This window comes from Dermacentor silvarum, chromosome 3 (genome assembly GCF_013339745.2).
Source record: "Dermacentor silvarum isolate Dsil-2018 chromosome 3, BIME_Dsil_1.4, whole genome shotgun sequence".
NCBI classification, from domain to species: Eukaryota; Metazoa; Arthropoda; class Arachnida; order Ixodida; family Ixodidae; genus Dermacentor; species Dermacentor silvarum.
Genome location: NC_051156.1, coordinates 171,831,855 through 171,858,599, shown reverse-complemented (window position 1 = coordinate 171,858,599; position 26,745 = coordinate 171,831,855). Strand labels below are relative to the sequence as shown.

Sequence of the window (26,745 nt, the reverse complement as noted above, 5' to 3'; positions counted from 1 at the left end):
AGGAGAGAATATAGGCTTTGCGCAAACGCTGTACGTTCGTTGTCCCTCAAAGGCGAAATGGCGTGGAAAGTGCTTGACGCTGTTTCCATAAACAACACGGCACCTGAGATCGTTAACTTGGCGGTGCTCGTGAGTGTAATGCCCCAGCTACACCGCATTCTTTTGTAGAAAGTGTCGTTGTCATCCTTCGAAAATATCCTTCTGTGCACGTTATCTGCTCATTATGAGGATGATTTATGGCCGTGACAACATATCATCGTTGAGCTTTTGTCTCGGATGATGTTTCCCAAATAAATGTAAAAAGAAACCAGTACATCAGGTCGTATTAAAACGCTTTGCCATCTGCTGGATTGTATGCATCACCTCTGGGTTCTGCAGGAACTACGTTAACTGCTTTGACTGCGTTTTTTTTTTAATTTCCGCTGTTCAGTGGAAATAACGCTTGGTAAAACCGCATGAAGAAAGAACGTCCATTGTAGATTGTCATTACTAAGTATATATTAACTGCGTACCATTCACAGCTGTGAGCGATATGTGAGCGCTACGCTTTAGAACTAGGCGTTTGCTTGGCAAGGAAATGAAATGCGAGAAGTGATCACCCGAGTGTGAGACTTGGAAAGATTTTGCTGGTTAGCCCAAGGGTGCTTCAGGTATGGGCAGTGTTTTCTTAGAGAATTTGGTGGCCAACGGTATTGTTCACTAGTGCTATGGTATTTCCTGTGGATGTTAACTTCTGGACTTTGGATTTGCGCGTGCAAGTATGTCCGGGTTTTGTGTGGAATTTTCATTTTTAATTTTAGGCGCCTTCATATTTCATTTTAACCTTCAGCGAGATTGCTGATAGTTCATGTAAACCTTTAGGTAAACATACGAAGACTGCGTCTCCTAAGTGCGCTCAACTTTCGAAAACAGTGCGTGTATGTTATTCCAACTCTAGCAAAGTTGTATTGCCGACTGTACTGCTGTCGAATGACGACATATAATTTGACATTGTTGTGTCATTGTGCTGGTGCCATAATTAGCGCAAGTTCCTTGTGTTAACATCTTTTTATAGAATCATGTCAGTAATTTAATACGTATTGCAACCTAATAAAGGTACCAAGAGGAGAAAGAAAGCAATAAAACCATTTGCAACAATAGATAAAATTTATTGCGGTCAGTACAAAACAAGCATCGCCAACTCACAATACAATCATACAAAATAAAGAAATGCATAGTAAAATAGTCTCAATAAGCAACATCGCGATTAGGTTCACACGTATTCACACCAGAGATTTCAAAACACTCAAGGGCATGGGTCCCACTAGAGGAAGCAAACCCACGCCATATTCGCGTTCGTTGTGTCCATAGTTGCAGCGTTCATTCGCCATCATCTAGGCGTCACCACAGCCAGCTTTCCCCGCAGGAGTTAAATGTGTCGAAAAAAAAAATGGCGTCGTGTAGATGAAATATTCTTAGGTCTATTCACTGGACAGAGACAACCGGGTTGTGAAAAGTAAAACGTATACACAACGCCGCCATGACTTTCAGCAAAACGGGGAGAGATTCAGACTAGCGCAAGTGATAAACAACAACAATATCGCTACTGCATTTCAGATCTAACACCGTAGTTAACTTTACAAATGTAAGCCCCGGAAAACAATGTCTTCTTGCAAGAAACCCTGCTAACCACTCTAAGTCGTTATACGTCCGGCACCTTGATGCACGAGGACCAGTCGCATGCGCTATAAATAAATATATATGCTTTTCAACAAACTGAATATAGGCGCAAAAGAGTGCCCAAAAACAGCAAGTGTGTATACGTCGACCTTAGGAAATGCAAATAAATATTTTTTTGTACACTTCACCGCAAAACGCGTGTGGAAACGTCACCCCAAAAGCAAATGCTTGACCATCACCAGCCGCAGATAAACGCCAAAATTTGCAGAAAATAATCCGATCACATCAAATGATTGATTCTCTCGAAAGCTAAAATACAGGAGTATACGATGCGCAATGTGGTACAATTTATACAGAATGCCACAGAGAAGTCATAATCTCTTGCGCAAGTTTCTCCATACACAAGCAGACAGACGTCATGGTTTTCTGCTTTGTACAAAACATAGTAATTTGTATTCGTGTGTGTGGTCTTCCCCAGTGCTGTCTATTCGGTGAGATGAGGTGTGTGATGTTTGTCGTTAATAACGGCTGCTGCTTGAGAGAAAAAAAATTGCAGCAACCGCTGCTATTTCGCTCGCATGTCATTGGTTTTCATGTACAAGCGTGGACGTCATGTCCATCCGCCAATTGCAAAGGCTGGCTCTTGAAAACACGAGAAAAAACAGCGACGGGCTAAGGAGTGCGAATGCCCGCACAGCTCGACACGCTTTTATTCACCGACTGATTATTCGAGCCAAAGCCAGTGCAATTACCACCACGCTCTCTTGGTAACCACCACTCAAAGATTGATAAAGTGGGGTGAAGAACACATGCGTGGCAGTGTCGTGTCGGAAACGCGCTTTCCCACGCCACGCATATTTCGCTCCATCGAGAGCTTTAAGGTAGCAGTAAACTCGTAAAGTTTACAATCTTTTTCTTGTTGTGTATGTGACCTGTGTGTCCTTCTATGTCTTCACACCAATCCCGATTCCACAAGTACCGCGGCGACGAGGAACGTGAAGTAGATTGCCAGGAGCACGCCGCCGTAGAAGCGCCTGCTCTGGAAACGAGTCACCAGCATCGTGGCCATTGAAGAAAGCAGGCTGGTGGCTAGGCCAGAGAAGAGCACTGTGATCAGCTTGGTGTAGTGGAGCTGTCGAAGAAAAAAATGAAATAGAGACAAAGTCTCAGGGAAAAGAAACCAACGAAATATTTGCAGAATTCTGGAAGAGACGTAAAAAAAAAGCTCAGATAATGTCGCATCAATTCAGTTGTATTTGTAGGTCGCTTGTTCGATTCCCAGCTGCAGCAGCCGCACTTAGCGGGGGTATGAAGTGCATCAACGCTCATGTATTTATATTTCACTGCGCTTTAATGAACCCCAAGTTGTCAAACTTATTCTGCAGTCTTTCCCTACGGCGTTCCTCAGAGCCCGCTGCGTAGTTCCTTGACATTTAACCTCACAATTTTATTTAGTTCCCTTTGTGTTATATCATAGAACACGTGCCCTAAATTATTCTTGTGGCTAAAAGCATTTGAAGGGTACCGGAACGTTACCAAAGAGACCGTTGGACGGCAGAGAATAGAGCAGCCGATAATGGAAGAAAAAATTAGAAGGAATGAACAGCAATGCCAGTGTTAGTGTTGATCTAGTGCGATAAATGTTTTGAAGAAACAATAACTTTAAAGAAACACCATAGCAACACGGTGTAACCGCCTCAGTAGCGTTCCGAAATGGACGCATTGGAGAAATGCCACGATATTTCGCATACTCACCACAAGAACGTTGTTTGTTCCTGCTAGCTGAATAATGGACGGAATTCCAACACCAAGCAGAAGAGCTGTAGGTCAGTAGTTAAGGAGATGGTACGAGACAGTAATACAACGAAGAAATTCTAAGTTATCTGCAGTGATCGGTGGAAATAATTTTCTAAAACAAGAATGGAGAAGTACACTTCCATACGGAGAGCACAGGAAAAAGGGTTTGTAAATAATTATTTAGCTGGACTGCAGATGGGATTGCTGAAATAAATGGTTACGCAGGAATAAAACACCCTCTCCTTGGCATCAGCAACGTTGTCTATGAAACCCACCAGAGTTTAAGGTTTCTTTCAGATGCGCATCACATGTGAGTGCATTAAAAATTGGAACAGTGCAACGTGGTGGTAATGGATAGCGTAGTAGGGTACTCATTCGAACAAAACTGGCACATAATTCATTTCACCGGTCAAAGGATACTCAGGCAAGGTGTTCCAAAGCAGGCCGAGATTGACATTCGTGGGTAGCCTTTCCTTGCGATGTTCACGTTGGCAAGGAAGTCTGAAAAAAGAAACGTAACAAAGAAGGTTCAATATTTGCGTTTCCCTCATCCTGTTTTTCCATGCACTGAAGTAGATCAATAACTGTAGCCTCAAGAAGTTAAACGAAAAAAAAAACTTATTTGAGGCTTGTTGGTTGTTAATTGACATATTTTGATTGAGGGGTATGTAGAATACCCCATCTTGATATGTATGCTTCGGTTCCTTGAAGTTTCCGTATGCATTTTCATAATACCGGATATTCCTCGTATCATTCTTGTAAAGAATACGCAGAGGCCATATCAACATCGTGAGAGTAGTGAGAAAGCTATACACACGAGGATGCACACGACCTTGTTCAGTGGGTTTCAGTAAAGGATTTAAGAAGAAAAGAAATCGTATTTTTTAGAAACAACTTTCTGCTTAGAAATTGGTAGGATAATTGTGCAGACCCTCAAACTTTTTCAACTGTCAGACCTCTTAGAAACCACTAAAGCATGACCCATATGATGCCATGACAAATTGCAAATTCGGTTAGTACCCGGACACATCACCGTTTCTGAGACTTACTGCGTCTCGTTAGCTTACGTAGACAGCAATGATAATACTACTTACCTAGAAGGCCATTTCCCCATGCGAGTATTGTGAGTCCAAGTATGGCATCACTAATGCGAAATACGATCCCAACCGCCTGCGAATTTAAAAAAAATGAAGTTTCATTTTGGTTAATAAAATTATATGTCAGGAACAAAATTACGTTAGCACTAGATAGTTCTCAGCATAAACAATGATTCGAAACATTTTGCGTCACCTATTTCAGGTATGCCGGTGAATTCAATACAATCATGTTGTTATTGCTGCTTCTAACGACTAACAAAAACAAAGCTTCTTATTTTAATTATTTAGATTATTTTGTTTTTGGTACATACTTGAAATTAATGTAGCAAACACTATTCGTAAAGATGCTATCACAAAAGTTCAACTACTCGCAATGCGCGTTCCGAGCAGAGCACAGTGCTTAGCACATGTAGGTGCACGAAAACAGGAAGAGCCCTTCACTATATGAGATGCAAGATCAAGATGCATTGCAGCAGCCTAATTGTCCTTCTAACCTAGTGAACATGATCGAAAATTGATGTCGCATCCTGAATTTCCCCTCAGAACAAGCTAGAACCTTCTACCGCACAGCTCTTATCAGCCTGTTCTTAGTTTTTTTCGGAAACGTAGTTCTGAGGAATAACGCACAGAAACGAAGAGCTTCTAGCAAGCTCACACTTCTTGAATACTTTTCGACAATTACCTCAATTCGCGCACTGTCCACAAAAACCAACCTAACTGTGGTGTACGTACGCAAGTTAAAGTAAATGACGGCGTTACTTGACATTTTCCTGTAATGATGCTTGTGAATCTCCTTCGTCCATTAACTTCAGGTGAGCCATATACAGGGTGTCCCAGCTATCACGCAGCACGATTTAAAAAAAGAGGAACGGCGTTACGCGAAGCAAACCTAGTGCGTATGGTTTCCAGTGCAGTGGAGTAGCCACCACTAATTTTTTCGTTACTGAGATTTAATCAGTTAATTGTAATTAATTATCTAACTCGAGAAGCACTGTCCTAATTATTAAAGTGTCAATGAGAAAATTGTACAGCAACATGAAAAACTACTGATACAGCTTTCTGTTGCTCGATACGTGCTACATAAATGGGTTTTTAAAGGACCCCGCGAATACACGGAGAATTGCCGCGCGACTGGCCGCTCGAGGCGCTTTGCGTGTATTCGCGGGCATCTTTCACGCTCGGAAAAACACATTTCTGTAGCACGTACTGAGCAACATAAAGGTGTATCGGGAGTTTTTCATGTTGCTGTACAATTTTCTCATTGACACTTTGATAATTAGGACAGTATTTCTCGAGTTAGATACTTAATTACAAATAACTAATTAAATCTCAGTAACGAAAAAATTACTGACGGCTACTCCACTGCACTGGAAACAATACGCACTAGGTTTGCTTCGCCGTAACGCCGTTCCTCTTTTTTTTCAAATCGTGCTGCGTGATAGCTGGGACACCCTGTATAAATTGCCACTCCATATACGGAGTGTCACTCGGGTGCGTCGAATAAAACAACCCTCCAACAAGAACGCTCAGTTTGCGCCTGTTCTCACCTGCAGCAAAACGACAATTTCCATGGAGATCACGTATATCCAGACGACGCCGACAAAGAAGCCGGCGTAGGCAAAGGCCGAGTGGTACTTGGGCGCCTTGTCGTTCTCGGACGTGAGCAGCACGGCCACTCCAACCAGAGCACCCGCCGCGCCAACAACCGTCCAGAGGGGAACCACGCCGCCGATCTCCACTTTTCCCACTGCATGCGTTGGTTAGATAAGAGGCAGCGACCCACGTTAAAAAGTGAGAACGGAGTGGAAAATATTGTGCAACAAAGGCTTCATTGTTTTATGTCCGTATTGCGCGTATAGATATATTCTTTCTTTTTTTTCAGAGGAGAAAAGATTTTGATTCTCTGCAGAACACGCGTGTTTCTGACCATTTAGGCACAGCATAACGTAGTACTCTTTATACGTCTCTCTTAGCAACCGTAACGTTGCCATAAGTTATGCATACGTACCCAACGCGCAATTGCCGAAAACTGTTGCGTTTATATCCACTGTTATATCGTTCAGATGGTAGTCCGGACCCTAAGGTTGGCAGGCTTAAGTGGGATCCGACCTTACCTATTTTGAGTTTCGAACGACAAGCCAGTGGATGGAAATACAAAACGTTTCGGTAATTTCCCGCAGGGTATACGCATGAATTATTCGTGGCAGCGGGTTTGTTATGAGACAGACGCATGGGAAGTGCTGCGTATTGTATGTAGATATAGTTAAGAACATGCATATAAAACCTAAATTATTCGCATTATAAGGCCGACCTGCACTTCTCAGTATTTCTTTATCAAAGGTTGTTAGAGTACTAGCCGCGTACACCTGGGAGCGTCAGCGTTCACGCGTAAAACCTACATAATTTTAAATTCAAGTTTAGTTCAATATAGCGCGCCGAACATTCGCGTAAACATTAATTTTTTTATGCGCTCCCAAAAACACGATGAAAACCGCATGTTTCCTGAAGAGAAAGCCACTATAGTCAGCAGATGAGAGAGTCCATGTAATCGCTTTTTATCCATGTGTAACATGACTCCATCTTCAGTGCGGAGATCTTGTAAAAGCTACAAGAAGTTTACGTTAATGAATGCTACAGATTCTACTAAATGACTGCTTACGCCCAAAGACAAAGACGAGGAACACGGGGACCGTAACGCAGTGGATCACGTTGAGAGGGCGGCACCAGTTGTTGTTCTTCTTGGTGAGGTCCACCACGGGGGTCGTTATTGCCAATGCGAAGAACACAGGAATCTATGGGAGAGGAAAAACGGCAACAGTGCTGAAGTCATGCTCTATTCGCGGCTAAGGGAGCAACAAATAAGCACGCAAAATAAAACTTAGATCGCTGCACCATCTATATAGCCTAAGCTGCGCACGATGCCGTAAGCTGTTGTTGAGGTTGCCCTAGCTTACAGCCTACTACTATATGACGCTACAATTTCATCCTGTTCTAGAAAGGCAGCGGTCTGTGAAAATTTACTAACGATATGTCAGCACAGACTTTTCTATCGTACGTATTTGCGGCAACGTCTCGTCGAACGATAACAAAGACAAGCAAACCAATGCGATTAACTCTTTCTGCTTACTCGTATTCTATATTGCTCTATATACCTGGGGTGAAATGCACTAAACTAAATCCCATTAGAATGTAATGGTGACGTCGACAGCACCGTTTCTGTGTAAACAAGTCGGACAACATGTTAAGTGCTTTATGAGATAACATTGTGAACCTGACGATCTCAACAAAGGTGCTGTAGTGTCGTGTAATCAACCATTGTTCTACGCCATCTTCCGGAGTCGATTTATATCTTTTTTTCAGTATTCTCGTCCACAACACTAAAAAGCACTGTGCAGGGGATCATTTCTTCCAAATAAAAGCACCGACAGAAGGCACCTCAATGTGAACAGAGAAGATAAATCAAATCGATTTATGATCACTCTGCAACCATGGTTCTATTTACTGCGTAACGCGTTTCAGTCAACGTTCAAACCAAATTAGATCAACTAATGTCGGAGCAAACTTTACTCACATCACAATTAGAAATTGGTATGTCATATTCAGGAACCAATCAAGAAATACTAAGCTTCATCAAGCATGCCGGATTTATGCGTAAATTTTGAAATGAAGAACTGCCCTTTAAAAAGCTTAACTTTAACACGGCACTCGTAGCATTTCGCGTTGTTTGCACGCGCCAGCGCCGGAGCAAAAAGTAGGACAGGCAGCTAGCTACCTTAAAGATGCTGACGAGGTACATCAGGAACGGTTCCTTCTCTTTCTCGTCCAAGTTAACAGAGAGAAGCTTGTTGATCACATCTAAAACAAGGCCAGTCGAGTCCTCTTCCTCCTTCTCCAGCGTGATGCAAGGAGTCTTGTCCAGGTTTGAGCTTCGCCTTGGTTTATCGACGACAATGGTAAGTGTGTCCACTACAAGAAAAAAAAAAAACAGACATCGCTTTAAGCTTTGCCAGGCGTGGATTCTCTGGCTAAGTATAATGCAGAAGCACGCAATGTGTTCCTTTTATGCGGCAGAGATTACGAATTGACAATCAAGAACATGGCGGAAATGTGGGAAGGAATACACGTCTGTGGCATTCGTTTTTTACCAGTGCGGGATCTACAACAAATGTGATTGTTTGCCTTGTTAAGGCATAGCGCTTCCTATTTATTGGATCATTGTGTAGGTCGAAAACAGTGCCACTTTGAATTCGAAGCTATGTTGCTAGGCTTCGCTGGGAATTTTGCTTTATCTCAAACCCCGAGTTCCGTAAACTTTCCCGGCCGACAGCGAACAATATTTTTTCTTCTGTGATTGCCTCCTTCGCCAGCAGGAACAGGGACGTGGAATAGTTTCAGTGAACTTATAGCCAAATGTTAGCAGTCCATTTTCGATAACTTTCATCAGAGCTGCACGAACCTCAAGCTTTATGAGCGACATACTCTTTTCAGAATCTAATTGAAGTAAGACGATATCCATGTTCATTACGAGCTAGAAAACGGCCCTGTTTGTTTCACACTACCATAAAAAGTGCACAGTAGATTGCAATAACGAGCGCAGGTGACTATTATTTGTTAATTAAGATATTGTTAATTGCAAGTCAACGTAACTGGACCGTAGATAGGTTTTCAAGAGGGCTAATCACAAACACTTGAACTCACCATCGACTTCCTCTTCAAGGCAGTCAGCGCCGAGGTTGATGTAGTAGACCCCTTCATTGGGATCTGGCACTACGTTGTCTTTCTCGGCCACTTCAACTTCATTTCGTGGTTCGGTGTTCAAGTATCTGAAGGCTATAGACAAAGAAAAATTGGAAAGAAGGTGTCAAGCAACAGTGCTTTACAAAATACCGATATTTACAGCTTTTAGGCAGTACGGGGTCGATATTTAGATCTCTATTTCATGTATTTAACTACTTTGCCGCGCACTGTTTTAATCACTCGAATCTTATTGAAGACTATAGTAAAACATAAATAAGTGTCCTATCGCCCCACTCACAGTGCTGTGTTTTTGTCTTCAATAGCTTGACATGCGTCAAGCCATTTAATAAGAAACTCCAGTAAAAAAATTTTATTGGGCAAAATTGACTACAGCTATTTACTGGATTTCTACTCTAAAGTCAGCGGAGTTAATAGTCATTAAAAGTTACCCACTGTACGAGGAAACTCCAATACAAGATTATTTAAAGTGAAACAAGGCAGTAAGCCATTAGTGAAAACAGTAAGAAAGAAGCAAAGCAAGGACATTCGACACGAGGGGACAGATTTAGACAAATGTAGCAAAAGATAGATACGACTCGATATGGCATATCATCACAGCGTTGCGCTTTCGGGCAAGTGTGCCTTTTTTATTCGTTCAGTCAGGTGTTTCTTAAGTAATGTCCGACGGAAGATTACGAATATGAAGAAAGACTACACAGATGTCCCATGAGAGCTGTCCTATAGTAAACGAACATGTGAAGAAATTATTGGCATAAAACAACACGTTACGAAAGACTGTCGTAATTGGGAGCCTGGTAGTGTTTTAAAGAACACCGGGTACACTCACCAATTGGAACGACATAGCTGCGCTCAGGATCATCAAAAACGTGCCGTCTTCCATTGAACGTCACTTCACTTGATACTGTACAAGCCTCTGTAACCGAAAGGAAGCGCCAAAGAGTGGAACATGAAATAAGGTATGAGATGGCCGGCTACGAGTAAAATAAGGTATATTGTGAGAACAGGTACCTTCGGGGTATACCAGTGAAGATTTACCATAAACGGATCCGAGAAGACCGCCACAAGAACACGCTCGATGCACTCGCTGTCTCCGTTCGCATTTGCTTTTTCCTATAGGCGATCCGGAGAGGCGCCAGCGTTTGCGTCGGGCGTGTCCTTGCGTTGATCTTCTCGCCGTCCCTTTATGCTAAATGCAAAACACATGTCCGCGTTGCCTGTTCTTTTTGGCTCTGTAGCGATGTACCTGTTCTTATGACCAAGAATGTGGTACCTGGTGGTTTTCTTTTTTTTGTGGGTGGGTGGAAGCTTGGCCATGTGGTACGTACTCATTTGTGTCTTAAGCTCTACGGTTGGCATTTGCCAGCGTGTGTTTTTGGTGCTATAGCGCTCTTGGGCGGGACACCACACTGTGGGCGGTGAGGCGCCATCTTAGCGCTGGGGCCTGGAAGACAAAGACCCAAGAATTAAGGCATTTGTCCTGCGTTCGAGCACTTTGCATTATCTCTGAGTTCTATTGAAATAGACTAAACTTTTCGATTTCACAGTCAAGTAACTAAAAATGTCGTGCGGCGCTTCTATAACAGTTTATTTGTTGAGAAATAAAAAATGCAATTACTTTGTTATGGCAAATACCTATCATTACATGACATTCTATGTTCCGCATTCCCAACCGCTGTCCTTAGTTTACATTCCCCAAAAGAAATACGGCGTGCTTCTGGGAGCAAACTGTAATGCATTTGTCGCTCTATGTTCTACGGACAAGTACGAACAAAACAACGCAAACGTAGCGCAGGTAACAAACGGCAGTTTGAAGAAATGACATGCATCGGCATACAAGTCGGGGCTTGTTTGCCTCGTGGTAGCGCTCTGAGTTTCGGTAGTAAAATGCAGTACTCGAACGCAGGATATGCAAACGACTTGGCTGTGAAAAGTATTGGGCGGTCAAGAAAAGCACAAATCTCACAAAGCACGTTGTTCTCCATGCAACATCAATCATCCTAATGGGGTCCTTTTTTCTTGAACTGAAGGCTCAACAGGCTGTGCCAAAGTTCCGCGAACATCATCAAAAGCAAAGCAGAGAAGGTGGAAACACAAACCAGCTGAGTGACATGTTATAGTTCATAAAAGTGGTGCAGTAGAGAAGTGGCATGCCTTCATGAGTTCATGCATTGCGGTATTCGCCATAAGAATGCATTTTTTTCGACACATCAGAGGCACATCGGAATTCGCCATGCAAGACAGTGTTTTCACAACGACAAATTATTGGTTTATTATGCGTAGTAATGAAATTGAATTACACGATATTGCTTTCTTGCACCTTAATTTCAAGCATATAGACAGTGTCATGACCAAGAACCTGCAACAATGGAGTCACAAAACCAGCGATGAACACGTGCGAGTAAAAACAGCACATCTCCCGCAACAATGCATCAAATTACAGAACGAAAAGGTGTTGGAAGAGATTGATATGGAAGGTAAAAGACAGCAGGAAACACCAAAATGGGTGGGGAGAAGAAAAGAGTGTCATACACCCTGACTACTGGCAGTGCCAGTAGAATCTTCGCAACGAGCGACATACAATATTGGACTTGAAAAACAGAAACAAACGAGAAAAAAACCAGCAAGCAGAACAAGAAAGATATGAGAACTCGGAGAGCTTACGACTCTCGAGGTACTCCTGGAGTAAGGGAGACAAAGACGCCAAGGACCGTCATGGGCAGCGAGAACGCTACAGCGAAAGGAGAGATGGAAAAAAATCGAAAGGACAGCTTTGTATACCTTACATGCGTGAGGGCACAGAAACGTCGAATCCGCCTTTTAACAGCCACGCCTCTGGTCAAAGTGCATGTTCCCGACCGCGGTCTCGGAAGACCTCCTTCTTCCCGCAGGAGAAAGGAGACTTCCGTTGCACATTTTCGCGAAGCCGTCTGCCAAAAGCTCGGAGACAGGTTTCTGCATCCCACGCACAGGATCCGGTGGGCGCGTATCAGCACCGAGGTGAGGTGGCACTGCTGACGCAGAAATGGCGCCCGTCCGGTTTGGCAGTTCAAGCTACAAACCGTCAGCGCCAGAAGCACTGGTCATGTGGCGAAGCACCTACCGTTTTTCGGAGGCTTTTCATCGTGGCATGTTTTTTCTTCGTCTCGCTGTTTGCGATCCTGCTCCTTAGCCAGGTACCTCTGGTAAACTATGCCACTCACGATGACCACAGTAATGTACACGCAGTAGAGGCAGATGAAACCTGCATGGTAACAAACCAAATGCTGTGCTTCAAAACTGAATGATGGATTTCTTCCTGCCTAGGCTCAGTTGTTTTTTTTTCTTTAGGTAAGCTACTCAGTTTGCGATTTGCCACTGTTGTGCCGCCAGTTACAAAGTATTGACTTAAAGCTCTTTACTGCTTTTTTATTTGATTCTTCGAGCTTAACTTTGAACTTAACCTTTCGCAAAATTACCATTATTACGAGCTCTTGTGCCAACTACCTACTATTTTGCAGGTTTGCCGTGAGTTACGCAGAATTTTGATATATTAGTAAACCAAGAAGATTGTCCCAATGGTACATCATGCACGCTCTTAAGAACAATAGAACGACCGTTAGAACATCGTAAAGAAATGCTAATGTCAATCGTTACCTAAAACTTTATATTTCAGCATAAAGAGCAGTTATTACGGGTGATGAACCTTGGGAATGAGGTCAGTGGTTTCCTCATTTATTTTTCTCATATCGTTATTCATTATGATTTTACTCCAAGAATATTTTAACGAGGTAACTTCGCCTTACCTATAGCATGCATCATGGTGATCTCTCCCGTGTAAAACAAGTAGAAGGCCCATGCCGCGGCGGAGAAGTAGAACACGCAGTCCCTGGTGAAGGGTCGAGCTGCCAGCTTGAAAGGCTTGGCGAGAAACACCGACCCGGCTACAACTGTGGTGACAAATATCCCGCCACCTGCACAGAAGAAAACAATTTACACATGGAAAGGTTTATGCTCAAATTATTATTGAACTGCGTTATGTGGAGACAGTTGTTTATTAACAGCAAGAGCAAAACGTTTTCCCATGCTATCAACTAAGCGAAAGGGATTGCATGAACTCAGTAAAGCCTAATAATGCTGACTAGCTTGTCTAAGCAATACTGAGGAGCTTATTGTGTACGAATGCTTTTAAGAGTACTAGGTGAAGTCTGTTAGTACCTCTTGCGAGTATTTTCTTATTTATGTGTGGCACAATAGAACTAAAGTTTGCATGACTCTATTAAATACCCTTCCCCATGCTGTCGAAGGTAATTTGTTTTACACAACTGCAATATGCTGAGCATAACTGACTGATGTTTGGTTTGAAATTGGTTTTTATTTCCCAGGTTGGTTTCATTGATTAAATTTCATGACTGAATTAAAAACGAATGACTTTGGCTCTTTGTCTAGAAGAAACCATGCTTTCCTAGCGTAGAAGCTTGAAGATAATTTCTTCTGCCAAAAATTCAATATTCAAGTGCATGAATAAATCAGCTAGTCATTCACACTATTGCAAGAGAAATCGTTTCATCTAGAAACAGGAGATATTTCGCACATCTGGCTCAACAAAGGTACTTCAGAAAATTTGATTCAGATTACGAAGTTCAACCCACCAATAAGGCCTCCAATGACAAGCTCGTATGATCCTTGTCTCACTCCTGCTAGGGCAGCGAAGATGTCTGGAGAACCATTCCCGAATGCCAGGAGTGTGACGCCATGCACTTTAGTCAAGGCAACAATATATATTTTGATTTAAATCAGCGTGTTACTACACTCTAATGAACCACCCAAATTACCAAAGCACAATGGCTACCAGCTGTACTACCACACTTTTCATGTGCAGTTTGTTTTCTTTATCGAATACACACATTGAGAAATAAATACGTTGTCAGTGCTGTGAATATACGGCAGAAGTGTGCGGTAAAAGTCTAGGGAAGGCAGATCTATCAGCCACGACACAGAATTGAGCTCAAGTCATGCCAATTAAGCATTGAAAATGCAGGATGATATGCATTATGGATTAAAAGAAAACTGTACAACGAGCTGCAGTGGCATTTCATTTCATAGTTTGCTACACTGACAGATGAAAAGTTCTTGCTATGAGGACATTTAAACTATTGTCAAACATTTCTTGTAATATATATGTCGCCCGTACTTATATAATTCAAAGGATACTGCCATGTTTTGGGACATGTGTAGCGTCTTTGAGATGACAAACAACGCTGGAGTCAGGCTGGAAAAGAAAAAAAACAACAACATATTTTTCAATCGAATGCAAGATAAACCGACATAAGGAGTTTGTACCAAAGTACAGTGTTGTAAACTGTGGTAAACAAGACAAGAACACTAAATAAGCAAGAGTTACCGTAGTTGGCGCAAAACTTGCAGTATGCGCCTGAGTATATTAGAGTTGAATGAAAATGGTTGCGCTGTGCTATGAGCATTAGCGATTCAATTAACGCACTGTTATAAAAGGGCGGGAACTCGTATTTCTTTTTTTTCTTGAATTCCTCTTGGAGACAAGCAATTTGAATTCTTGTACACGTTTCCGACGCGAAACTTGAAGTAAGCGACCTGACGTATCCACTCACAATGCAGAAATTAAGTTCTTTCTGAATTCAGTTTTTCTACTATTGTTTTCACTGCCGTTTAGTGACTTCGTGTAAATCTGAAAACCGGCACAAGTATGACAAGCCATGAATTCGTCGTAGCCGAACGGACTGATGGTCACTTACAAGTCACCTGACGTAACGCCGAGGCCGACGAACAACACGAGTAGCCAGGCCACCTGTGATTAGAGAAAGAGCAAGAAAGGGAAAAATGTTAGTCCTCCAGCTCATACGTATATGAAATATCACGTAAAAGCTAACTATAATATTGTAAAACGTTCAGTGTTACTCTTTTTTATCATCCTATTGATGTTGAGCGTGTCAGGCTAACGCAGAGCTAACCCAAAAACTTCTGGTATTTCTCAACCAGGGGCAGACAGTTGTAGTTAGAGTTGTACTTTCTGTATACGTACAGTCTAGCCCCACAACTGAAGACGTTCACATGGAGAGATTCAATACAGGTGTAACGCGCAACAAAAACTATATATAGTATAATGAATTTTGTTTTGCTCATAGTTACTATTTAGAAGATTTGCACAATATCCTGAAAATTTTACGATCTTCTCATCCAGTGTTGTATGAAACGGCGTTCCTGGAACTAGTTCCTTTTGGGAGGAACGGAAGAACGCCACTGTTCCGTTAAGGGTCGGTGGAACTGTAACGGTAACTTGTTAGATTTACGAAATTAAGTTCTTTCTGAATTCAATTTTTCTACTATTGTTTTCACTGCCGTTTAGTGACTTCGTGTAAATCTGAAAACCGCCGGCAGAGGGAACAGCGTTCCTTCGTAAATGTTCCACAACACTGAACAGACGCACGCACGTATGCAGCACATCATGCAGGGTGGATAGGCGACCGCGTGAGGCGCGAACTACCGCTTGCCGGTCACGTGACTATGATGCATTTTCTTTCGTGAGTTCTCCGTTATATTTTTTTATGACTAGGCTTCAAGATTGTCACGTGACGCTCCCTCCTATAGTTTCTTTCCTCCATGCCGGCATGTCGGACACCAACATCCAGATGTACCTCTTTCTGAGTTCAAACAAGGGTCCTCACTAAATTGCGAATATGTACTTTGGACATTTTTTTCCCGCTCACACTGCAATGTTGAATCAGCATCCATTAAACGCCTATGTTTTGTTCCTTTCGATGCGGTTTCTTGTGCAATAAACTTAATTACATCCTCCTAAGACCCCTTGTACAATACATTGCACATTGCCTTCAATTTTTTTTAGGAATTCACTCGGAAGTGATTACGCAAAATATTCACTGTGGCTATGAAGTACGGTGCATGTGTAACTGTGAAGAAGAGGTTTGCTCATATTCTTGTAATCCGCTTTAGAGAAATTGGACAATAAATTGGTCAAGACCTCTGTGTTGTCCCAGACGGCCGAAAGCAACCTCGTGGAGTGTTTTGAAGTCACACAGATGCGTGAAAATACCGGACGCGGCAGCAACATGGCAATGTATTACACGTAGTTCCATCTTCATCTCAGCGTTTCAACAATGAAATGCAGTTTGTACCACAGCTAACATGAGGAGATGATGGAGGTAGTCATTTTTTTTCACGTGCATGGAGACGGAGCTTTTGACATCTGTCTATCTGTGGTATTCAAATTTTAGAGATTTTTTTTAAATTTAAGACATAACAGTACACAATAAAAACCACCTTGAAGAGCGATTATGTTCCGTTGTTGTGTTCGTGTCTCAGGAGGATGTTGGTGCCTCTAACTTTCTATTTGCAGATCTGAAGCGCAGTGTCCTGACTGCGCATGTGAAGACCGAAGTGGAAAGTGCCATATGTGTTGCACTTGTAATAGACGAGCACCAAAGTTGCATTAGACATGTCTGGAGTATGTCCGGTGCACCCTGAAAAAATTCGCCTAGGAGTGTTTCTTTCGATTCTTTTCATCTCCAGATAATCTGCCGCCCGCGATGTTCAAATTCATATAATATACGTAGTTCGATGTTAGTTTTAAATTACCTACTTTATTTCGCGTCAGGATTAAGCGACACTATATTTTAATATAAAAAATCAAATGTAATGTTGATGTAACGACACGTTCCAATGTTCGAAGTGTAACTGGAACGCGTTCCTTTCGCAATAAAGGAACTTGTAACGGGAACTCGTTCCAAGATTGGGACAGAAGGAAGAACGACCTTTCGTTCCTGTTTTAGAGGAACGTATACAACACTGTTCTCATCTTCATGAGAGCAACACGTTAGGCTCGTTTAAGCTTGTGTCAGGCGACAGCTAACACTACTCGGCGATTTCGAGGTAAGCACCTCTTGCATGTTATTGCTGAGACTTCCCGGCATCTCTTGTGCGGCATAATGTTAATAAAGAAAGAGGAACGAAGCAATTGATCTTGCAGTCCTTGTTTGTGCACTATCTTCATGGCTTGCATAGTGCGTTTGTGACGTCAAGGTGACTCGACACTGATATAAAATAAAGCTTTATGACTTGCACTTCTTTCGAGCCGATCTGCAGTTCCAATATGGACTTCATTTTTTTTCAACAACTCATCTACCGCAAAACTTCAATCTAATCATGGAAGACTACAACTATGGTTTAGAACATACTGCGATGATCATCGTAATGCATGTCTTGATAACCAAGTAGCGGCGAACACTTCCGGGTGTCTATGCTTGCTGCCGAAACACCTTTATGATGCAATATGAGCCATCAGCGTTATGCAGGCCAAGGCGTGATGCCACCTTGATACGCCGTTGCGATTGTTCTTATCTGCCAGGAAGTTTCATAGCCCGTTGTTTGCGCGCAACCGCGTAATGACGTATGTAACGCTGGCTACGGGGCATCTATAAACTTGGGCAACAGCCTGTCGCGGACTTGTGGCGCTGGAATTGTTTAACGACGTGATGTGGACAACACAGCTGCTTATTGTGTGCGACAGCATGGAAAATTTGGCTTCTATATGGTCAGGTTTCTGAAAGAGAAAGACAGCAAAACTAATCCTTCAAATGAAAATAAGAAAGAGAAGGGAGAGAAAGAAAAAAAGAACATCTTAGACTATGTACGTGTTCCTCAAATACAGTATTTATCGGTTTCATCACATCAAGGTCTGTTCCCCTACCTTCGAAGCAGCGTCAGTTCAGCGTGTAAGCTGCAAAAATATATGTAGAATTCAATTGGGCTAAACTATATCTTTTGCGAGCCGCAATGTGGCATCCATGACTAATTTTTGCAACATAGTTTTCAAGTTAAAAAAATATTTGAATTAAATTTGTGCTTCCATTTCATCTTCATTATCCCTGTTGGAATGTGCCTATGTGACGCTATTCAGCTGAGCAAGAAGTGGCAGATTTGTTCCCGGCCGGATCTCATTGGGAATGAAAAGCAGAAACAATCTTTTGCCGTTCTTTGTGTGACACCACCCAACTACGGCTGAGTTGGTTTTTGACATTAAGGCGGGAAGCCACAATGAAAAGTAAATTTTATTTGCACGATTGATTTTTTTCTTACATTTTATGTATGCTCACGCATTCAGAAACATGTTGCAAAAAATTATCGTCCTATCATCATTCGTTTGTGAGTTAAGGCGAGTTTTCCAACCAATATCCTAGTATTGAGAAGCCGAAGCCACATTTGAGTGGTTCCGAAAATCAGTACTATTTCTTTTATATAAATATTATTCAAATGACTTCTTCATTTTATGTTGTCTGGAACATTAAATGGTATTTTTGTACTTCCTTGTGCATTTGTTATTCTTTTAAAATCTAAAAACGGCACAGGGCCCCCTGTGGCCCCTATTTGTTGTTTTTTGACATATTTCACATGGTGTGAACATTAAGTTTTTCTCAAAACTATATTTTGCTCCACCTGATGTTATGCAAAGTTTGATAACTTTTTTCTGAATGAATATTTTGAAGTGAAAGCTTGCAAAACTCATTCCTCACATAGAGATGTGTGGAACGAACAAGAACAAAAGAAATTCATGCAATATGTTTTAATTTAGAGCTCATTTTGCAAATAAATTTGGTCAAACTGGGCAATATTCTTTACTTTCATTTGTTAATCAAACATTAGTTTTTAATATTTATCACTATAAGTTTATCCTGGTTCTTTGCGTAGCTCCTACACTTAGCTACATAAATGGCAGATTTTTACTCAATTCAGCGATGAATTAGTTACTCATCATTGCTGGTGCGACTAGCACTTTACACATTTTATGACAAAATTCACCTGCCAAAAATAAAATGAACCATTTCTTCCACTTTAAATAGTTGGGTAAGTTATTTCAGACATGCTTATCCAGTAAAAAAAAGTTTTTTTTTTCAATCTTGGCTTCTGATATAAAAAAATTATTTTGTGAGTGCGGCCTCCGACCTTAAGCGCCATAATAAAGTGCACAATAAAATTTTGTGAAGCATAGTGTAGCTGTTCCTCCCCGCCATCGCGGATACTTGGAAAAGGTCACTGTATTACGTATGACGCAATAACGTATGACGCAATGTTTCGAAATGTCGTCAGTGTAGGTAATTGTATTTTAAAATGTAAGTTTCCTTCTTCATGTCAAAGCTAAGAGGAAGTTGCGCACACGTCATGATTTTATTGTTCACTCAACCCTAACTCCCTTGCGGCTTTGAATAGAGCCCGTGACTAAGCCTGCTCACGATGCCTAGCACAGGATGCTAAGAACCTCGGGTGAGGCCACCGCTGGAAACTGACACCGAGAACACTCAGCTTGAAAAACCTCTAGAGTGAAGTCTAAGCTAGTTTAGCAGAGCTCTTTGAAAATACCTTTAACATTAAGAACAAGAAATGGAGTTGAGCTGGTGATGAGCCACGAAAAGATAACCAGTGGCCTACTACACTGGAAGAATTGTAAACGAAAAAGAAAAACGCAGTTCAAGTTGGCAAGGCAATACGTGGAGTGATAAAATACCATATGTGCATGTACAGGATGTATTTGGCTGTTGCAGAACAAAGGTTACTGGAGCTCTGATGATGAGGAAGGTGATGAAGATTGTAATTTACGTGTTTCACAAAAACAACAGGTGCTTTTTTGCTTTTTTGCCATGAGCCATAATGATATTTTGCCGTTTATTCATCGAGTGTACTAGGTATCTTTGCAAGGATCCCTCTCCTCCCCTTGCATAACAAAGTTCTTCCATTACATGACATTCATCGAGTGTGACTAAAGGCCGAAATATGACCAAGGAATCTAACAGGTGACAATATTTCCTCAAATACTGCACTCACCGTGAGCACGAGAGATTCCACGTAGTGCTGCGGGCCCAGGAGGCAGTAGATCACCTCCATGTAGTTGACGAAGCCCATGTTGGGTGCACATGATGGTTCAGAACGAACAAACTCACACTTGTCAGTCAGGTTCAAGCTCGTCACGTCCCGACACTGCGCGAAGGGTGTGCAGAGGTTAAACTGTGGCATATGCCATCCTGCTGTTTCGAATGGTGCAGTAAAATCAAGAATGCAAACTCTGGCCCATACCCCAAGCATGGTTTAGAAGCTGCCCTCAAAGAGTTCACACTCACCACAATGTTGTAGTTGTAAGATACAGGAAAAGATTATCGACGCTTCTGGAGAAATACACCTAAAGCTGGAGCCACTTAAACGACAAAACAAAACTAGAGGCTTTGTCCAATCGCAGTGTTGCAAATTTCGCATTCATTGTTTTTCAGAAGATTATGGTTTCTGGCACGTTAGCTAAGCTTTTATAAACGCTAGAAGTCTCAGTTACTCTTGAACACAAGAATTACTATCGCAATAACCAAAAAAGAAGAAAAAGGTTTCATATGGTAAAAAAGAAGAGGTATGCAAAACAATTGTAGCAAAGTATTTATCTGTCGAAAAATGAAACACATGAACATATAGAGCATTTAGGAATAGGAAGAACTTATCTATGCTATCCGGACTGTTATGGTTTTCGTTAGCATGACATATTGATCACACGGATAAATGTCATATTGCACAGAAACATGTAAGCAACAATCTCTGATCTTATTTTATTTTATTACCTTTTTGAAAATTTTCATGGCAAGTCCCCAGATGTGGAACAAAGTATTGTCTGACGAGATTAAGAGAACACTAAGTTCTCTTTTAACATATCTGCATTTTGTATCGCAGCCCGCTTGCTTTATGGAAGCCACACTGAATTGAAATTGGGCTTTTGAGCTGTGAAAGCCACGTCGTTTCACAATCCTAGAGGCTCGGGCTCGGAAGTAACTTTGCTTATAGCCATCATTCCACCTCTAAGATCTTTCTTTCCTATTTTTTAGGGAGGAGGAGGAGGATCAACTTATTAAAACGTAAACAGGAAACAGGACGACGACTCACCGAAACCGCCATAAACTCGACCGCAGCTGTGGACACCATTCTGGAGTATGGTAGACACTCAAGCGAGGTCTCAGACACGAAGTGGCTTCAGAGAACTGGTCGGAACGAAAAGGCACGATATGAAAGTCGCTCCAAAGTCGTTCACGCGGATGCATCGGCTGAAGGGGCGAACCCGTGCTGAGGCCACGGAACCTGGGACACCGCTTAAGTAGTGCCTCTCGCAAGCCGCTCCCGTCCCCGCCATTGGTCCAGGATGAGCGGTCACGTGGTTTCCTTGCACGTCCGGTGTCGTCCTGCGTGCCAATCACGACAGTGCAACGACGGTCCGCGTACTTTGGACCGCAAAACACATGCGACGACGTAGAGGAGGGTGGGACGCGATGATATGTCGTTCTTGTTGTTCAGCTATATGCTCCCCCCCCCCCTCTCCCATCCTACCTCCACACGCCTTCTCCCCCAATGCTCAACTTCCAGTACGTTCCCTCGGCCTCTCTATCTCTCCGCAGTATAATGCAAAAAGTGCCGTTATGGCGGATTTTTAGGAGAGGCCGTAAAAACAACGCTGTCTCGACTTCCCCCGCTCGCGTCATCTGGATGTGCATTGCGGTGCTTATCATGCACCTGGTGAAAAAAAAAAAGTGCGAACATGGCCACTTGAAGTGCGAGACGGCGAATGCAATGTCGTTAGATATGTCTCCGGACTAGATAGCAGGCATCACTCACTCGCGTTATTCCGCGTCCTGCGTCTCGTCTCGGCAGCGTCCGCTGTTTCAGTGCGCGAAATACGTAGCCACGCCCGATAAGGTGCGACTGCGTCCCGTTCTCGATCAGCTGTCTGAGAGGTGCTCCACGATACAGGAGCGTGGAATCCCTTCATTGTTCTCTGATTAAGATTTTGTTCGAGTGTTTTCCGTACTTTAGATTGCAAAACACCTATTATGACGCAGACTGGAGGCAATGAAGAAATGCTAAAAGCACGTATAGGAAAATCACGCAGGGAAATATGTCGGTGTAATATATGGTCAGGCATTGGCAAAAGAAAAAAAAATATTTGTGGTCAGGTTTGGCAGCGATCGCAGCCGTGGCATGAAATTTGTGATTTTAATTTGTATGCCTTTAAATAGTATGAAGCCATTATCTGTCAGGACTATAGTTCTAGCAAACTTTGTGCACCACATGCATTGTTTTCTTTTACGTGCGTTATCGGAGAACAAATAAATTTGCGGCGTAAGAAAGAAATGAGAAAGCACTGTATTAATTAAGGAAGCACTCTCATGAGCAGCTTATACTCTGCTATATTACATAAGAAGCGTAGCTACGAAAGTTAATAGTTGGACTGCGGTTTTAAACTGCACTAAATGTATGTCTGTCGGTGCACAGCCGACATATATTACGACATTTCGACATATATTACATATATTATGACATATATTACTATATGAAAAGCCTGTGACTCTAACACCTCAGGTTCCGCCTGTGTATGCTGTGGTGACATCGGAAAGCTGACACAGCTGAATATTACAAGCACGAGCCAAGCTGGAAAACAGTGTGACCCGGGAATTACAAAAAAGAGCATAGACCATTGCATACGTTTCTTCTCATTTTCTTTTATGGGGACACTTCCATAGAGTTCAATAATTTAGCCTACGGAATTTTGCTACGCGTAGAAAATGTAGATTTTTTTTCAGGACAGTGACTTTGTTTTCAATAGTAAAATCACTTTTAGTAAAATAAAATAGTGATAGAGAGAGAGAGAGAGAACAACAGAGAGCTCTTCCAAGAGTAAGCTCTTAGAAAATAAGTGTAAATATCTGCCAGCATTAGATTATTCGCAAGGTTTGATCTTGACAACAAACAAATTGTGTGATGAGCGACAAAAGCAGACAAAAATATAACCAGTAATGTCGAAGTAGTTGCAGGTTATGTTAGAAACGACAGGAACTGTTATATGGCAGACGCCATGCGCAATGTAATTCAATTGAGTTCATCCTTTATTTAGTTTCACAGAAGAAACCGAGGGTAGCGAGAAGAAATCAGAGTGAGTCACCGCATGACTAGCCGGCTTCGTCCTCTCGAACTTCCTGACAGTGTCAGGGCATGATGCAGGTAGATTCCTTACGGTCGTCGCGCATCCTATACGACAAAGTGCGAAACAAAAGGCGGAAAGAAAGCTGCTTCTCGAGCATACGCAATGGCAAAGACGGAGACAGACACGGGTCTGCATTTTGTAATAGTTATAAGCAACTTTAGAAAATTCCACATAAGTTTCTCTTGAATATCATATTCAACAATCACAGTTTTTAAGGCTTGGCAGTAGCGATTTAATTGCTTCTTGTAAAGTTTTCGTTTATAATATTTGCGTTTATTTAGTGGCGGCTGTATGGCTTGTGAAATTTCTATAGATTCTGTGGAGATCATGTCGTTTGCGAAAATTCAAAGCGAGAGTGCCCGAACAGGACACGAACATGGTAAAGTGCAGAAATTTGTTTCTCACTTACGAATGCAGTCGGTGTATCGAAGCTGTGCTGGCTTCCAAACCTAACACAGATACGTACACCCGATACATCAATAAACTATCGAAGTAGGAACGGTTCGCAGTGTTCTTGCAATGTCAAGGTTGCGGTAAGCGGGAAATAAATGAATGAAAGACTATGCGGCAACTTCGCTCACCAGCTTGCCAAATGGGAAATGATAAGCATTACTGATGGGAACTGACACGCACACACACACACAAAAAATTAGTCTTGCGCTCAATACTCAAACACTTTATGACTACAAGATGTTCGTAGCAGCTAATTCCGGCCAAGGCTTTCACAAACGTGCACGAAGAATTCCGTGTTTCGCGCCGGGTGACAGGAACAGGAAGGCGCAACCAAACAGACACAAGGTTATGAGTTCCTGGCAGAGAGTGTTTGCCGAGAACACTGAGTTTCGACGACCCCTCCACTGCCTCTTACTCCCCTTCCAGCCAGCCTTTTCCCGGCACCCCACACAACTGCATTATCTTCCGTTTCTTTTTATTTATATCCAGTAGACAACGGAAGTATCTGCTGCAACAGTATTGGGGAGGATGCGCCGGCGAACCGTGACCACGCGTAACGTTAAACGCCGGGACCCGAGAGAGCGTCGTGAACGCGCCTTTTGCGAACAACACTGTGGGGCAGGTATACGCAGCGCTCGCGGCCGCTGCTCATTCATGCAAGCGTCGCGGCCCCGATTCGCGCACTGCGCGTCGCGGCGAGTGCGAAGGGTGGTAAGTGATAAAAGCGACGAGACCCGCGGCGTTATCCGTCATTCCACCGACGCACTGTATAAGAGAAAAGCAAACAGGGTCGAACGAGCCAACCGCTTCGAGTGACGTGCAACGCGTATGCCCGCACTTATCTGCCTGGCGAGCTTCTCAGTTAAGCAAGGAATCCCTGGTGCGAAGCTTTTTTTTTTTTTTGGATAAGGCACGGATGTAAAATAAGGGATTATTACACGACGCTTGGATCAAAACTTGCAGCGCAGGCGCCCTGAGCAGGCATTCTTCTAGGAAGTACGAACATAGCTACAGTTAAAACGGAGGCGGACAGGGATACAGAGACTTGATCAACAATTGCCCAACAAGGGAAAGCACGGGGAATGCGGGAGATGGAAATTCAAGACGATGAGCAACACGAGGACAAGGTGAGAGCAGGAGCCAACGTTTCGACGAGTGGGCTTGTCGAAATGTTGGCTCCTGCTCTCACCTCGTTCTCGTGTTGCTCAACTGCCCAACAAGGAATTTCTCAGAGTGGTGCCTCTGTTTCTAAGTGAAGATTCGTATTTGTTACAGCAACAAGTACTTGTTGCCTTTGTTGCTTCGTTGAATAACAGACGAGAAATGCGCAAAACTCATTTTATTTCATTACCTCCATCACGCAGGGCTGCATGAGTTTACTTGTGATTCTTTATCTTGTTAACGTTCCTTCGCTACATGCGCCTTGCGCAAATTTCCCCAAATAAAAAAATTTAGGCGGGACTCATCAACGATGACTATCAAAGTATGGGAAACGCCAAAATGCGCCATGGATGAGGTGCGTACTGCAGTGGGTCGGGGCTCCTCTATCAAGCTTCCCTTGGGGCAGGCTGCGCCATCATACCTTCTGCTCCTAGCTACTGTGGCCTAAATCATTCGTTGCCAAGAAAGCTCCTCAGAGCCTCAAACCAAACTACAAGAATGACAACTAAAATGCAGACCTTCAGTAGCGCTTAGAGCATGTAAAATTCAAACTTTCCGCCTTAACCATTGCAGGGTAGTCAGCCGGGTTCAGCCTGGTTAACATCCTTACCGCTCCTCTCTCTCAAAGAAGGTGATTTCAGGGATACCGCGATACGAATGAATATTAAATGCGAAGCATTTTTTGGCGAAAATTTGCCACTTTGAGAGTGTCTGTCTGTCTGTCTGTCTGTCTGTCTGTCTGTCTGTCTGTCTGTCTGTCTGTCTGTCTGTCTGTCTGTCTGTCTGTCTGTCTGTCCTGTCTGTCTGTCTGTCTGTCTGTCTGTCTGTCTGTCTGTCTGTCTGTCTGTCTGTCTGTCTGTCTGTCTGTCTCTGTCTGTCTGTCTGTCTGTCTGTCTGTCTGTCTGTCTGTCTGTCTGTCTGTCTGTCTGTCTGTCTGTCTGTCTGTCTGTCTGTCTGTCTGTCTGTCTGTCTGTCTGTCTGTCTGTCTGTCTGTCTGTCTGTCTGTCTGTCTGTCTGTCTGTCTGTCTGTCTGTCTGTCTGTCTGTCTGTCTGTCTGTCTGTCTGTCTGTCTGTCTGTCTGTCTGTCTGTCTGTCTGTCTGTCTGTCTGTCTGTCTGTCTGTCTGTCTGTCTGTCTGTCTGTCTGTCTGTCTGTCTGTCTGTCTGTCTGTCTGTCTGTCTGTCTGTCTGTCTGTCTGTCTGTCTGTCTGTCTGTCTGTCTGTCTGTCTGTCTGTCTGTCTGTCTGTCTGTCTGTCTGTCTGTCTGTCTGTCTGTCTGTCTGTCTGTCTGTCTGTCTGTCTGTCTGTCTGTCTGTCTGTCTGTCTGTCTGTCTGTCTGTCTATCTATCTATCTATCTATCTATCTATCTATCTAGCCGCCTACGTCTTGGTGCTCTCATGGTCGTTTCGTTAATTTGGTATGTACCAAAATTGACAAAGTATGACAAGAGTGTATGACGAACATAAATGATAGGTCATGACATGAAGGTCATGACATGCGTGTCATGTAGGTCATGAAACAGCCGTCTACGTCTTTGTGCTCTAATGGTCGTTTCTTTAACTTTGTATGTAGGGGATAGCCGATATTCTAGTTGACATTAAGCGGAAGAAATGGAGCTGGGCAGGTCATGTAATGCGTAGGATGGATAACCGGTGGACCATTAGGGTTACAGAATGGATACCAAGAGAAGGGAAGCGCAGTCGAGGTCGGCAGAAAACCAGATGGGATGATGAAGTTAGGAAATTTGCAGGCGCAAGTTGGAATACGCTAGCGCATGCAAGACAGGGGT

At 42.8% G+C, this 26,745-nt stretch overlaps 1 protein-coding gene across 1 annotated transcript; it reads right to left on the bottom strand.

Annotated features, from left to right (window-relative positions):
• Nucleotides 1–1,127: 1,127 nt before the first annotated feature.
• LOC119446097 (mitochondrial sodium/calcium exchanger protein) lies at nucleotides 1,128–21,445 on the bottom strand. The gene is made up of 16 exons (XM_037710444.2): nucleotides 21,255–21,445; nucleotides 20,160–20,312; nucleotides 15,062–15,114; nucleotides 14,502–14,559; nucleotides 13,940–14,042; nucleotides 13,094–13,261; nucleotides 12,412–12,552; nucleotides 10,138–10,224; nucleotides 9,252–9,383; nucleotides 8,326–8,519; nucleotides 7,213–7,345; nucleotides 6,101–6,300; nucleotides 4,551–4,626; nucleotides 3,877–3,957; nucleotides 3,415–3,479; nucleotides 1,128–2,791 (listed from the first exon to the last, which is right to left on the bottom strand). Exons 1-16 carry the CDS (start codon nucleotides 21,291–21,293, stop codon nucleotides 2,612–2,614), a joined length of 1,863 nt encoding a protein of 620 aa, XP_037566372.1. The 5' UTR covers nucleotides 21,294–21,445; the 3' UTR covers nucleotides 1,128–2,611.
• Between the last annotated feature and the right edge of the window lie 5,300 nt (nucleotides 21,446–26,745).

What these genes read in the sequence shown, in the direction of transcription:
- LOC119446097 (XM_037710444.2), bottom strand. Translation starts at nt 21,293, where the DNA reads ATGGTGTCCACAGCTGCGGTCGAGTTTATGGCGGTTTCG. An exon ending in GGCGTTACGTCAGGTGACTT is followed by an intron (nt 14,560 to 15,061) that starts GTAAGTGACCAT and finishes TTTCTTTTCCAG; the next exon opens with CCTGACTCCAGCGTTGTTTG. An exon ending in CTTTGGAACACCTTGCCTGA is followed by an intron (nt 3,480 to 3,876) that starts GTATCCTTTGAC and finishes ACTGACCTACAG; the next exon opens with CTCTTCTGCTTGGTGTTGGA.